The sequence below is a fragment of the Cervus elaphus genome, chromosome 24, assembly GCF_910594005.1.
Source record: "Cervus elaphus chromosome 24, mCerEla1.1, whole genome shotgun sequence".
Classification (NCBI taxonomy): Eukaryota; Metazoa; Chordata; class Mammalia; order Artiodactyla; family Cervidae; genus Cervus; species Cervus elaphus.
In genome coordinates this window covers 14,387,545-14,403,454 of record NC_057838.1, presented here as the reverse complement: position 1 = coordinate 14,403,454, position 15,910 = coordinate 14,387,545, and the positions used below count along the sequence as shown (strand labels likewise).

At 39.3% G+C, this 15,910-nt stretch overlaps 1 protein-coding gene across 2 annotated transcripts in view; it reads left to right on the top strand.

The window, feature by feature from the left end:
• The window catches only part of NEK10 (NIMA related kinase 10), a 292,923-nt gene extending 289,450 nt beyond the window's left edge, over positions 1-3,473 (top strand). For both annotated transcript variants that reach the window (XM_043886665.1, XM_043886664.1), the window contains exon 36: positions 2,458-3,473. In XM_043886665.1, coding sequence (XP_043742600.1) covers positions 2,458-2,506 — 49 coding nt within the window. In that variant the 3' untranslated portion in view covers positions 2,507-3,473. The remainder of the gene's footprint in view (positions 1-2,457) is intronic.
• Positions 3,474-15,910: the final 12,437 nt, after the last annotated feature.

Below are 15,910 nucleotides of genomic sequence, written 5' to 3'. Positions count from 1 at the left end.
AATAAAGTCAAAACAAACTGGGCCCGCCTTGAAAAGTGAAAGTGAAAAGTGTTAGTCGCTCAGTCATGTCCAACTCTTTGCAACCCCATGGACTGTAGCCCACCAGTCTCCTATGTCCATGGAATTCTCCAGGCAAGAATACTGGAGTGGGTAGCCATTCCCTTCTTCAGGGGATCTTCCCAACCTGGGGATTGAACCTGGGTCTCCTGCACTACAGGCAGATTCTTTATCATCTGAGCCACCAGGGAAACCCAGGAAAGCCCTAGGAGGGCTCTATTTGTGGCCATTTGCAGAGTTGTATGATTAAATATATTTTTGTTGTTCAGTCACTCAGTTGTGTCCAACTCTTTGTGACCTCATGGACTGCAGCACGCCAGGCTTCCCTGTCCATCACCATCTCCTGGAGTTTGCTCAAATTCATGTCCATTGAATTGGTGGTGCCATCCAACCATCTCATCCGCTGTTGTCCCCTTCTCATCTTGCCTTCAATATTTCCTAGTATCAGGGTTTTTCCCAATGAGTTGGCTCTTTGCATCAGGTGACCAAAGTATTGGAGCTTCAACTTCAGCATCAGTCCTTCCAATGAATATTCAGGGTTGATTTCCTTTAGGACTGACTGGCTTGATCTCCTTCCTGTCCAAGGGGTTCTCAAGAGTCTTCTCCAGTACCACAGTTTGAAAGCATCAATTCTTTGGCACTTGGCCTTCTTTATGGTCCAATCCATACATGACTACTGGAAAAATCATAACTTTGACTATAAAGACCTTTGTCAGTAAAGTGATGTCTCTGCTTTTTAATACACTGTCTAGGTTTGTCATAGCTTTTCTTCTAAGGAGCAAGTGTCTTTAAATTTCATGACTGTACTCTCTGTCCACAGTGATTTTGGAGTCCAAGAAAATAAAGCCTGTCACTGTTTCTATTTTTCCCCTTCTCTTTAGTTCCTCTTCCCTTTCTGCCACTGGGGTTGTGTTATCTTCATTTCTTAGGTGATTGATATTTCTCTCAGCAATCTTGATTCCAGCTTCTGATTCATCAAGCCCAGCATTTTGCATCATGTACTCTGCATATAAGTTAAATAAGTAGGGTGACAGTATACAGCCTTAATATATTCCTTTCCCAATTTTGAACCAGTCAGTTGTTCCATGTCTGGTTCTAATTGTTGCTTCTTGACCTACATACAGGTTTCTCAGGAGGCAAGTAAAGTGGTGTGGTATTCCCATCTCTTTTAAGAATTTTCCACAGTTTGATGTGATCCACACAGTCAAAGACTTTAGCATAGTCAAGGAAGCAGAAGTAGATGTTTTTCTAGAATTCTCTTCCTTTTTCTATGATCCAACAGTTGTTGGCAATTTGATCTCTGGTTTCTCTGCCTTTTCTAAACCCAGCTTGAACTTCTGGAAATTGTTGGTTTCATGTACTGTTGAAGCCTAGCTTGAAAGATTTTGAGCATTACCTTGCCAGATTGTGAAATGAGCACAGTTGTATGGTAGTTTGAACATTCTTTGGCATCGCCCTTCTTTAGGATTGGAATGAAAACTGGCCTTTTCCAGTACTGTGACCACTGCTGAGTTTTCCAAATTTCCAGGCATATTGAATGCAGTACTTTCACAACATCATCTTTTAGAATTTGAAATAGCTCAGCTGGAATTCCATCACTTCCACTAGCTTTGTTCATAGTAATGCTTCCTAAGGCCCACTCGACTTCATACTCCAGGTTGTCTGGCTCTAGGTGAGTGGTCACACCATCTTGATTATCTGGGTCATTAAGATCTTTTTTGTATAGGTCTTCCATGTATTCTTGTCACCTCTTCTTAATATCTTCTGCTTCTGTTAGATCCATACCATTTCTGTCCTTTATTGTGCCCATCTTTGCATAATATTTTGCATAAAAATATATTTTACACACATTAATATTTAGCTTTCTCACCAGAATGATACCACCTAGCTTGCTTTAATTATATCACTGTTGTTATGAGAGTAAAACTGTTCAGTTTTGTGGGTGAATAGAGGATGAGCATATCACTCAGGGCCTGGCAGGCTACAGTCCATGGGGTTACAAATATCTGGACATGACTGAGTGACTGAGCCCAACACAGCACAGCACACATTAATGTTTTATTTTTTAACAATGAAATATGTGTTGAGGTAAAAAGAAATTATTGATTCAACTTGCTTTGCTTTAAAATAGGCATTAAATGTACAAGCTACTTTGGATAGGCTTTAATTTTTTCCACTATAGAATTATCAGTTACTATTAAGTTTATAATTTGAGAAAGACAATGTCAGCACTGAACTTAAGCAAAAGGCAGGTTTCTAAAAATCTCCCCATTTTATGCTTAGAATCACCATTTTATTCATTTATTTACTTGTATACCTGAGCTACTGCTTTTGAAATTGAATGTGTGAACTAAAATATTTGAGATTGTAGAGAACTCTTTCTACTTCTGAATGTTCTAGATATCACTCCTATCCATGGGGGACCAAGAATTATCCAACCAAAAGATGAAAGTGCTGCACTTTAAACGGACCTGGTTTTCCCAGTGAAGGTCAAGTTCTGGACTGAAACTGCTACTGGCAAGATGCCCACAGCTTGGGTGATACTTCAAGAGTGTGGAAGAGAAAAGACCAATATGCCACAGCGCCTGCGGGACCTCTTTCTGGAGATCCAGTGCTATGAGGCTCCATCCTTGGGATACACAGATATGGGATGGCGGGGCTTCCAGTGTACTCCTGGGAGAAACTGCTGTAGAATTCATCTATGAGAAGAAAACTCGCTCCTTGCAGGACTTTCCTCCAAGTTAAAAACAAAACAAAAAATGACATATTTTTCAAAGAAATACTTTTTACTTAGAATTGCTGAAGCTATGTTTAAAGGCATCTAGCTTTCTATGTATAAAAGATAGTTTTAGATAAAGAAAATTATAGAACTCAGAACAGTAATATTGGGTAATTCACTGTATCCATCAATTTTTTAATCGTAAAAGAAATTCAGAATATGTGATTGAAATATTGTGTAGTTTTATTTATTTGTTTTACTGAAAAGATTGTTTTTCCCTTACCATGTGGGTGCTAGTGATCTTGGACTGTGATATAGTGTGGACAGTATTTGTGACCTTGCACAGCCTCTGGGAATACCTGTCAGATTGTCAGATTTGAGTTAGACCAATAGAAAGTATGGATGTACAGTATGTGTACGTGTGTGTGTGTAGGGGTAGGAGGGAGGTTTAGATTAGGCTAATGCTTTGCTGCTAATCACACTCATAGTGTCTTTAGAGCACTTTGAAGAGCCATGGAGTCTATGAAAGAGATGCAATATTCCATATTCTAAGTCTCTAGCTAAAATTCCCTATGTTGCTTTCAAGTTTTTATTGTTTGAGAATTTGAGATGAAAATAAGTTATATAATAAAATATAAGTTTCTTCTTTATTCATTGAGATGTCTCTGGAAAAGAGAACTCAGAATGCCAAAACAGTGTCCCATTCCTGTGTGGGGATAATTTGTGGGGAAAATTCTCATAGTTCTTATTGGACTAAAAAGTCTCTTCTACTGGCTTCTTATAACTGGTGTAATGTCAAGAAATTATCACCAAATCAGACTGTGCTTCTAACTATGTAAGGATTTTTTTAAGTTAATCAATCTGTTTAGTTACTTTTGGCTGCCCTGGGTCTTCATTGCTGCATGCAGGCTTTCTCTAGTTGCAGCGAGTAGGGACTACTCTCTAGTTGTGGCGCACAGGCTTTTCACTGCAGTGGCTTCTCTTGTTGCAGAGCATGGGCTCTAGGGCACGGGAGCTTCAATAGTTGCAGCTCACTGGCTCTATAGTGTGGACTCAGTAGTTGTGGTACTTGGGCTTAGTTGCTCTGTGGCATGTGGGATCTTCTTGGACTAGGAATCCAATCAGTATCCCCTGCATTGCAATGTGGACTCTTAACCACTGGACCACAAAGGAAGCTCTTCAAGGAATGTTTTAAATCTAAATAACTAGTAATCTAAAAGCTGGAATTATGCTTTTTATTTACTCCTAAATTCTAGCTTCCCTGGTGGCTTAGAGGGTAAAGAGTCTGCCTGCAATGCGGGAGACCCAGGTTCGATCCCTGGGTCAGGAAGATCCCCTGGTGAAGGAAATGGCAACCCACTTCAGTACTGTTGCCTGGAAAATCCCATGGACGGAGGAACCTGGTAGGCTACAGTCCATGGGGTCGCTAAGAGTCAGACACGACTGAGCGACTTCACTTTCCTTTCTGTCTGATTTACATTGATATATTTTTAGTATGATCAAATAAAATTTAGTACAGTGGTTGAAACACAAATATCTTTTCTATAGTATGGGAAAATCTCTTAATGTGAATCCATATTATTTTTGTAATTAGTGTATTTAGTACTTAAATTATATCCAGTTCTCTTTAACTAGTGCCTTTGAAAATTGCCAACGATCCTTTTCTTTAAGCCAAATTCATAATTTCAAAGACACTGTAATTAACAGTAATAGGTGAGAATACAGCAATAAAAAATTTTCAGTTTTAGCTTTCAATCAAATTAATCCACATGTGAAATTTACATATGAAATCAAAAGGTTATGATAGTGTTGATTTAAACCAGAAAAAAATTGTATTTCTATTCCAGCTTAATTTGAACCTGCACAATTATTTTTTGTCTTTCTTCATGTATGGAATGGGCACATGTCTTTGTTGTACAAGAGGCACAGGCCTAGAGGAGAATAAATTTTCACTGTGACAGAAGTCAGTACCTAGAGATAAACCAAGATGTAGGGTGAAAGTTTGAACCGTAAAGTCCTTCTACAATGGTGTAGAAAAGATTAGTATTCAGAGGTCACACCATGGTAAGAGAAGTTGTTTATTTGAAGATGTTTTTAAATGCATATAGTTGACCTTATTGACCAGAAAGGGAGCAAAATATTCTTTCTATGTTACTAACTCTTCTAAACCATAAAAATGGCATTTATTATGCTAGAAGTTAGTGAGAATGAACAAAAATAAGCAAATTAATGTCTTTTTCAATAGCAGTGTTAGGCCCATCAACTCTAAGCTGATAGATGCATTCTTTTGCCAAAATAGTATATTCTTAAACTACCATAGTCACTGAATCAGCATTCTCCCAGTGCAAAAACCAAGATTTTAAAAGGTTAGATAATTGTGAAGGAAGCATTTTGTGCAGGGGGCCACATCTCAGCAGTGAGGTTAGCAAAGAAGGACCTCTCCCAATAAAAACAAGAATCATCCTTCTGTTTTGACTATCTAAACTGTCTTTGAGTGCAAAGAGATTGTTACTTGAACTTAATAGGTCTCAATCTTTTCCTGATTACATTTACATTTTTTCTCTTCCTTTTATATACTTTTAAAATGATTTGTTGTGCAATGAAATCCTGTGAACTCATCTAATATTCACTGAAAATTTATATGAGACAGAATATGAATCAGTCTTCTCAGGTCATTTGTATATGCAAATATTTCAGTTTATTATGTGTTGATCCACCAGGTCTACCTGAATATATGTCCTTGAAATTGTCATTTCATTTTTAAAAGCAGAATATTTCATTCTCAGGAAAGTGGCTGTAGGAAGCATATGTGCTTGCTATTTGCTAACTTTGTCTTCTTTCAGATGTGTGATATTTAATTAGAGCTCTTCAGAGAATAGTGAAATGGACACTAGACCCAGAGCTCATGGGTGCATTTCAGAAAACTTCTGGGAAAATGCTGCTGAGTTTTGTGTGGACATCTATCTGTTTCTGGGTGATGTGTGTGCATCTGTTTTGGCATCCTAAAGCAGAATTAATTAAGAAACATTGTTATGAATTTTACCCAAATGTTGGAACTGAATTGGAGTTAAAGTCTTCCTAGAGATACCACCTATGACTTATTAAATATAAATACTATGAATTTTGATGTTCAAAAACTAAATAGGACTTGTTAATTATGTACAATTCCAGCAATATCATCAATTAATTACCACTCACATTTAACATGGGTGATGGTGACAATATTGCTTAGTGAATTTCACCAGTATTAGTATGCATAGAATCTACATCATTCTTTTTGATATGCAGAATTGAAAAATATATCTATTGCTATGACTCTTTGAAATGGTGAGGAACCATGCATATCAAGTATGCTGGATTCCTTTTGAAATGGCTTCAGTTTCTGTATGAAGGCAGGAAAAAAATTTAAGCTACTTTTATTGTTTTTGCCTTTACTTTGTTTATGGTGTATATTCATGAGCACAGAAATCAGCTGGAGAGACAAGCATGGGCATCAGCACTGACTCAGCTTCTCAGCACAGCGAGACTCAACTACAAAGGGCTCCCATCAAGGGAAGCCCAATACTTCTGTTTGCCAGCCTGGGCTCTTTGAATGAAATTCCATCCAAACATGAAATTCTTCATGTGCAACAACTAAATGGGATAGCAAGTGTGGTTTACAGATGACTTTATGATATTTTTAGATTGTATGCTTTGGTGGACATTTACATAGTTTTGAATGGATTATTTTTCCAATTGAAATGTGCTGCTAACAATGTGCTCACCTTTGAATGCTATTTTCTATATCGATAGGAGGACACAAAGGTCTCAGGGGAACAACTTTGTGATAAATTCTTATGTGTGTCATTACAGTTAAACTGCACGATGTAAGCATGACTATTATGCTTACTTACAGTCCTGCCATGATGTTTTGAAATTTGCAAGGGGGACAGGAGAGGTTTTATGACTCTGACTGGGTGACTGGTGGCTATTTCAAATTTAAATGCCCTCAGGGACTATGAGCGATAATTGTCTTTAAAGGTGAAGATCACATGTCCTAAAATCATATAGCATTCTTGGTATGTGAGGTATGCTAGTTTTTTTTTTTTTTTTTTTTTTTTACTATACATATATAGTAATTAACTAGTAATGTAAAAGTTTTAAAATGCAGTGTATTGCTTTATGCTAAAAGTAAATGAACTCTACTCTCAATTGAAAACTGAATATTATTCCTCTAAATGTGAAAAGCTTCCTTTTTTTCATTCTATAGCATGAAATTTTGCACTGTACCCAGAGGTAGCAAAAGTGTATTATAGCAAAAGTATATTATAGCATAAGTATATTATAGCAAATATGTGATTCTTTAAATGTTAACATTTGAAAGTAGCCCATCTTAAGCAAAGATGAAGTTTTGTCTTTATGGAAAGTTACTGCCATTTTGGCAGGTAATCAACAAGTCTGAATGGATACTTGGAATTAATCTGGTGAACTCACCAATGAAAAATTAGTTGATATTTTTGCAAATGTGATGAACTGTTTCCAAAAAACAAGTAGAAAGAGGTTCAGACTAGAAGTAACAAACCAAGAGGGAAAAGATGCTTTACGTCTTTAGTACCTTTAAGTCATACTAAGAAGGTCTCATAAAATATTCTTAACCCATGATTTAGTCCTACATTTCAAGCATCAGTTGAGTCAGGATTCTGAAAAAGAATAATAAGGCTTATAGACAGCATTATATTTTAGCTTTCCTTGCCCTCCACGTTCTCTGTGTTTGCCTCATGAATTTTGAAAGAAATAGAGCTGGTTCAGGGATACATTATATCCAAAAAGGATAGATGAACCCAACATTAACACTGAGGGGGTGAATAAATGCAAGTACTCGGAAGTGAAATCCAAACTTGCCATAGAGGAAAGAGGACTCTTCTGATGAGGTAGGATGATGCCTCAATAAAAACTGCTTTGAGAAGCCAGAGAGTGAGTAGAAGGCTGGCGCTTCCCCACTGCCTGTTGTCACTCAGTAGGTAGTCACCAGGTGGTGAGCAGTTGACAAAAGGGCCAGGAAGCTCTGTGTCCAAAATAGCCAACTCCTGTTTTGGATTGTTTTTCCTTTTTTTTTCCCATCATTAGTTTTTTCTTTTCTTCTGGATGCCACACACATACACATGCTATGGTTCCTTCTATGCATATGTAAAAGACAGACAGTCTTTTAATTTTAATCGTCCTTCAGGTTAGTCAAGGTCTAAGACTAGACCTGGGCTCCTATGACGAGAGGAAATATGAGTGAAAAGAGAAATCATAGGAGCTTTGTCTTACGATTTGCGATGGGTTAGTTTTACAGCTTGCCTTAGGGTAAAAATCATAATCACATGCATTGTCTCACTTGTTAGAAAAGCAGTACAAGTGGTTGTCAAGCTGGATCCAGTTAGAACAGTGAAAGTGTTAGTCACTCAGTCATGTTTGACTCTTTGCTAGTCCATGGACTTTAGCCCACCAGGCTCCTCTGTCCATGAAATTTTCCACACAAGAATACTTGAATGGGTTACCATTCCCTTTTCCATGGGTCCAGTTTACTTGGGCTCAAATCTCAGCTTTTTCACTTAAGTCATTTAAATTCTCTCTTAGTTTCCAAATGTGTAAAAATAACAATAGCACCTAACTCACAGGGAGCTCTTGAGTTTTAGCTCTTTTAACATTTGTAAAATGCTCAAAACATGTCCTTGTGCATGCTAAAACACTTAATGCTAACAATTACTCTTACTATTAATTATTATCTTGCACATCTTCCCTATAACTAGAGTATTCCAGAGCTGGGGCTGAAATTTGGGTATTGAAACTTTTATTTTTCTGCTTTGATTGCTGAGGGGTGATAACATTCTTTAATTCATTCTCTCCCAGTGTGTATTGAGGATCCACTCTGAGCCAGGCATGGTGTAGGTGCACTGGAAGTGAAGAAAACATGAGATAATCTCTTTTTTCAAATTTTTCATATTTGTAGGTGAGAAAAACTCAATGATGTCAGGTCCTCAAGGACTAAACTGTCTTATTGTCATTAGAAATCCATGCCTTGGTATGAAGTGAGACACAACACAGAGGCAATCGGAACCCATGTGGAAACAGACATGGGAATATGAGAGAATACATGACAAACTTCCTTGACTGTGCTTCCCCTTTAAGTTCTCCATTTTTTCTCCACCCGTTCTTTTTTGATGATTCTTATTTCCTTCAGTGTAACTATCAAGTCATCCCCATGCTGGCTTTTGCAATCTCATTTCCATTGACTTTATCCACTCCACACTGTGTTCAGGAACATATTGTAGCATATTTGTTGCTTGCCGTGGTATTGGTACACACCTCTGATGTAGGATTTGTCACAATTTTTTAAACTTACTTGTTTATGTGTTAGACTTTGAGGTAAAAGAGGCAAGACCCATGTCATTCCAACCCATGTGGCACCCTCCCGGTGAGCACTTAGCACATAGCAGGCACTCAATATTTACGGAACACAAGTGTTTTGGACTGACATTCCCTGCTTAACCCCTTTATGTCTGGTTTGTATCAGCACTTTCCCCCCAATACCTATTTGTGCAAACACCTTCAATGAAATCTAGCAATGCTATACTAATATTCCCTGAACTTCAATAAGCCTATAAAAAAGCAGAGAAATTACAAAGAGTTCCAAAGGGTAAACAACTTTGTAAGTAGAAAAATTTCAGCCTAGTAGAATTTTGGAGAGTTGTGCAAATTTATATGATGATTACAAAGCAGAAAACGGCGTACTAAATGCTAGGGGTATTTTAAAGTTCTTCCAGACACAGGGGTTACAAGAATTTGAAATAAAACCCCACCTGCTCCAGCCACTTGGGTTGAGTTCCTAACAGTGAACGGACACGATGCCTAAAAGTGCTTTCAGAGAAACATTGACTGAATTGAAAGCCAACCTTTCCCTGCAGGCTGAAAGGGTTCCAGTCTGCATTGGCTGTTTTGGACACAGAACTTCACACAGCTTTCTGTCGAACCCTAGAAAGATTGGCATGCAGAGCTCCACGCATTTCACTAGGGACTCCAAATTTTGGTATCAATTTGCTGATTAGAATGAACAGGCTCTATTAAATTCTTTCACCTGTCATGTAGTTAGTTCAGTCACTCAGTCGTGTCCAACTCTTTGCAACCCCATGGACTGCAGCACACCAGGCTTCCCTGTACATCACCAACTCCCAGAGCTTGCTGAAACTCCTGTCCATCCAGTCAGTGATGCCATCCAACCATCTTAACCTCTGTTGTCCAGCATCAGAGTCTTTTTCCAATGAATCAGTTCTTTGCATCGGGTGGCCAAAATATTGGAGCTGTGCTTCAGCATCAGTCCTTCCAATGAATATTCAGGACTGATTTCCTTTAGGATGGACTTGTTTGATCTCCTTGCAGTCCAAGGGACTCTCAAGAGTCTTCTCCAACACCACAGTTCAAAAGCATCAGTTCTTCAGCCCTCAGCTGTTTTTATGGTCCAACTTTCACATCCATACATGACTACTGGAAAAAACCATAGCTTTGATCAGATGGACCTTTGTCAGTAAAGTAATGTCTCTGCTTTTTCATGTGCTGTCTAGGTTGGTCAAAGCTTTTCTTCCAAAGAGCAAGCATCTTTTAATTTCATGGCGGCAGTCACCATCTGCAGTGATTTTGGAGCCCAAGAAAATAAAGTCTCTCACTGTTTTCATTGTTTTTCCACCTATTTGCCATGAAATGATGGGACCAGATACCATGATCTTAGTTTTTTGAATGTTGAGTTTTAAGCCACCTGTCATGTAAGAAGCATAAATACTTTTTGCATGGCAGAAAACCCTCAACACATAGTACAATGGGGTCCTCTCTTACTCATGTTCAGAACACAGATCTTCATGCAGCTTTCAACTTCCTCTAGACCCAGCAGAATTGTAGATCTCCAAAATAAATACTATGTACTTCGTACTTCCAGTATACTTTCCACACTTTCAGAAAACAAAGTGCAAAGTAGTTATTACCTATGGCAAGAAACAACCAGTTATATTTCCCAATGGGACAAAGTTGTCATTAACTGAAGGCTTTCAGCAGGGATTCACCTATCAAATGCTTGGCACACTCTTGGATTTGCTCAACTTTACATAGAAAAAGCAAAGGTAAGCTATACAAAATTTTGAAATGCATCACTACATATGTCACAAAGTGAACTTCCTTAGATAATGAACACTGTTGGGAAAAGTTTGTGTTACTGACTTGATAACAAGGTCAAGTGATTACTACAGGCCGCTCTTCATCCCAAATGGTGTAAAGAAGCTCATACTTCTATTCCTAGTTAGAAAAGACTCCCAAGCTTCCTCTTCAAACTCTAGTTTCACAAGACTGTGAAATAAAACCCCATCCAGGTGGCAGTAGTGGTAAAGAACCCTAGGTTTTGATCCCTGGCTCAGTAAGATCCACTGAAGTAGGGAATGGCAACCCACTCCAGTATTCTTGCCTAGAGAATTCTTGGACAGAGGATCCTGGAAGGATACAGTCCATAGGGGCTGCAAAAAGTCAAACACGACAAAGTGGCTGAGCATACAGATACACACACACACACACACACACACACACACACACACACACACCTCTTCTTTGGCTTCATGGGCTGAGTTCCTGACTGAAAGAAAATGAGGCCTAAAGCTGCTTTCAACCAACTGGTGAGGACAACACATTGACAAAATGCGAAACCAGTCTTTTCCTATGAAATATTTTCACTTCTCTTTGGCTATTTTGGACAGAGCTTCACCCAGCTTTCAATGAAACAATAGAAGTATTGGTCTGTAGGGCTCCATACATTTCACTAGTGACTCCAAATCCTATCTTGATTTCCTACCCAGAAAGAACAAGCTCTATAAAAATTGTTCACCTAGTTTGTAAGAAATACAAACATATTCTGTATGGCAGAATATTCTTATCCATAGTTTAATGACAGCCTCTACTACTCACGTTTACAGCACAGAGTTTAAGCAGAATTGCAGATTGCTTAGAGAATATACTACATATTTCACATTTCCAAAATAGTGTTCACTCTGGCAGAGAAGAAGGTGCAAGGTTGTTCTTTCTTCTGTTAAAAAGGTAACTGGTTACATTCCCAATGGGATGAACCTGTTAACTCAATGCTTCCTTACAAGGCTTTAGCTTCCAAAAGAATGGAAAGCTCTTTGTTTAGTTAATCTAAGGTAGGAAAAGCAAAGATAAGTTTGCAAAGCCTTTAGAACTGTAATAGGGAAGAACTTTTTGTATTCTATTACAAGTTAATCAGGGCTTCCCAGGTGGCGCTAGTGGTAAAGAACCCACCTGCCAGTGCAGGAGACATGAGAGACACAGGTTCGATCCCTGAGTTGGGAAGATCCCCCGGAGGAAGGCAAAAACCCACTCCAGTTTTCTTGTTTGGAGAATCTCATGGACAGAGGAGCCTGGAGGGCCATGGTCCACAGGGTTGCAAAGAGTTGAACAGCATAGCACAAGTTAATCACTTATTATAGGATGTTGCCTATAAGCTTCAATTATGCATAAGAATCCATCACTGGGAACACTGCCACCCAGGTAATGAGTGTTAAGATTAAAAATATATCTTTAGCTCATAGGAAACATTCTGACCAGGTCTACCTTTCAATGACTGCAGGAAGAAACTAAGACATCATCTCTGGAGGCAGCTGAGAACCAGGAAATGTCAGTTTTTAATCCCTTCACTTTTAGTATCTTAAGAAGTCTGAATTCTAACTCAGGCAAGATGGTTCTTTGCCCCAGGAGCCCACCATCTTCTCTGTTTGCTAACTTTCCTAATAACATCATTAGTCCTTGCTGCAACAATGTGTCTCTCTGTTTCCCGCCTGTTGCATGGCTAGTAGTACAAGCTTAGACTTGGTAACAGAACAAATCACTACATATGTCACATAGAAGGTGAAGGTCCGTTCAGAGGCTTAACGCTGTCGAAGTTTTGTGCTGGTAGATTGGTAGAGAGGTCTTCTGATGACCATGGGAAATGTCATGGCATGAGGGGAAAACAATTTTGTGTTTCCATTCTTAATTAGGTACCTACTTTATGGAGAGACTCCAAGTAACCGATTCAAACACAGGTGTTACAGCCTGTGAAATAAAATAGCCTAGTTTCAGGTACACGGGGTGTGTCCTGACAGTGAAAGAACACAGTGCCTACAATTATTTTCAAACAACTTTTGAGCAATCATACCTTAACTGGATGGGGAGCTAACCTTTGCCTGTAGGCTGAAAACCTTTCACTATTCTTTGGCTATTTTGGACCCAGAGTTTCATGCACTTTTCTATGAAACCCTAGAAATGTTCTACAGGTTCCCACATTTTCTACTGACTCCAAAACCATAGCCTCCATTGCCTACGCAGAATGTGTTCTATAAAGGTTTGATCACCAGGCTCATAACAAACCCAAACATTTTCCATGTGGTAGATAGATATGCCTTATCCACAGTTCAATGGCAGCCTCTCCTACTCATGTCTACAACAGAGTGCTCATTGTAGCTTTTTACTTCCTCTGTTGTTGCTATTTAGTCACTAAGTCCTGTCTGACTCTTTTGCAACTCCATGGATTGTAGCCCACCAGGCTCCTCTGTCCATGGAATTTCCAAGGCAAAAATACTAGATCGGGTTGCCATTTCCTTCTCCAGAGAATCTTTCCAACCCAGGGATAGAACCTGCGCCTCTTGCCTTGCAGGTGAATTCTTTACTGCCAAGCCATAAGGGAAGACCTTTTTACTTTCTCTAGACACACAGAATTGTAGATCTCAAAAACATACTGCACTTCCAACATAGCATTCACTCTGAGAACGAAGTGCAGGGTGGGCCTTTCTGAAGGCAAAAAGCTATTGGCTGCATCCCCCACAAGACGAACCTGCTGCCTCAGTGCTTCTTGCTGGGCTTTGCCTATGGAAGAATTGAAACTCTCAGTTTAGCTCAACCTAACCTAGGGCAAGCAAAGGTAAGTTTGATCTAGACTTTGGAATACATCACTGCATATTCACATACAAGGTGAACTTTCCCTCAGAGGTTGAGCACTGTTGGAAAAAGTTTATGCTGTTAGCTTGTTAACATGGTCTTATGATGACCATGGGTAACTCTTTCTGGAAAATGGGTGAAAGAAGCTTGTACTTCCATCCTTATCACATACTTGTTTTATGGAGAGACTCAGGTAACTGAGCCAAATGCAGGTATCACAGGGGTCACTGTGAAATAAAAGTGCCCCTGCATGTGCTACATGGGGTGGGTTTCTGACAGAGAATTACCACAGTACCTAAAAGTGCTTTCAAGTGCTTTAAGATACGTTAATTTGACTGAATGGGAATCCCTGCAGGATGAAAGTGTTTCAGTCCTCTTTGGCTGTTTTGGACCCAGAGCTTCACACAGCTTCACATGGCTTTCAACTTCTCTAGATTGAGCAGAATTGTGGATTTTTTTTTTAATACTACATGCTTCACACTTCCAAAATAACTTCCACACTGTCAGAGATTTAAAAAAAAAGAGAGAGAGAGAAGAGTTGGCTACATACCCAATGTGACAAATATTTTACTGCAAATACTTTCTGCAGGGCTTTACCTGCCAAACTCATGGAGAACTCATCAATTTGCTCAACTTCATGGCAAAAAAGCAAAGGTTAACTTAACAAGGTTTTGCAACAAATCACTACATATGTTGCTTACAATGTGATAGAAAAAGAACATATTTGGAAAAAATTTCTGCTGTCAGCTTGTTAACAAGGTCAAGTGATTACCATGTCCATTGTTCTGTATGGGCTAAACAAGCTTGTATTTACTTTAAGGAGAGATACCAAATTGCTTATCCAAACACTAGTTTCATACGGTTGTGAAATAGAACCACATCTGCTTCAGCTTTGTGGGGTAAGTTCTGACAGTGAAAGGACACGGTGCCTACAAATCAACCACCTTGTAAACCTAATGGGTTGTTAGCCTTTCCCTACAACCTGAAAGGTTTCACTCTTCTCTGGCCATTTTGGACACAGATTTTCATGCAGGTTTCCCTGAATGCCTAGAACATGAGTCTCCAGACTTAGAAGTGACAGGGTCATATATTCTCTGACAGGTAACTATCAATGAGTAGTTTTCAGGCAGCATGGAATTTTAATTCATGTCATCCAAATTTAGGGAAATTTTGATGGGGGTCTTTGCCCAATGGATATTGAGTGTTATGAAACTACTGATTGTGGGGACGTAAGAGAAGCAGGGAAACATGAATCAGGCGTGGATTATGGCTAAGAGAGCGAGTGAGAGAAAGAGGAAAGTGAGACTAAGACTAAAATACAGACAGGGGCGGAGGGGTAGGTCAACAAGACAGGAGCAGATATATGGAGAGAATCTGAGACAGAGACCAAAAGACCGACAGAGAAATTGGCAGATTTGATGAGAGGTGGGAAGAAAGACACACAGAGAGAGTGCCACTGTCTCCTTTGTCACAGGTCATTCATTTGGACACCAGGAAAGTGACTAGAGGAGAAAGAATTATTGTCATGGAGGCAGATTGTGTATTCTGGAATTCTGTGCATTTCTTCAGAGATGAAAGCAGTCGCCTACATTCCACCCAAAGTTTAGTCCCTTTAAATTATAAATATCTCCACTGAGTACAAATGAGCCATGCTGGGCTTCCTTTAGTTTACTGGCCAGTTGGTTGGCTGGCATGTTTGTGTTTTCTGTGGTGAATCCTGCGATAGATCTTAGAAGTGTACTGAGTGACAATGAAATCTCTAAACTTAGGTCCAGTTTCTAACCCAGTAAAGAAATCTAAAGCAGAGCTGTTTGACGAATGTTAAAAAGAAGAGCAGTAACAGCAGCAGCCTGCCAACCTCAGGCTTTGACTCAAGGTAAGCACCCAGCATTCCAAAGGCACTTCTCCATAGAACCTCCCTGAGCCAGAGTCCACTGAAAATGGGTGCCGGACGACGTGTGGCTAAGAAAGCTTAGGAGAGGAAACAATGACATCTGGTTCTTGTTCCATTAGTATTCCAGATAGGAGAATCCTGCCCCTGTTTGGGGGGCAGAGTGATGCTTGGTCAGGCAGGCTTGGGGTGTTCTGGCCCCACACTGCCAGGAAGTACAGAATTCCCTTCTTCCATCACCTTGGAAAATCAAT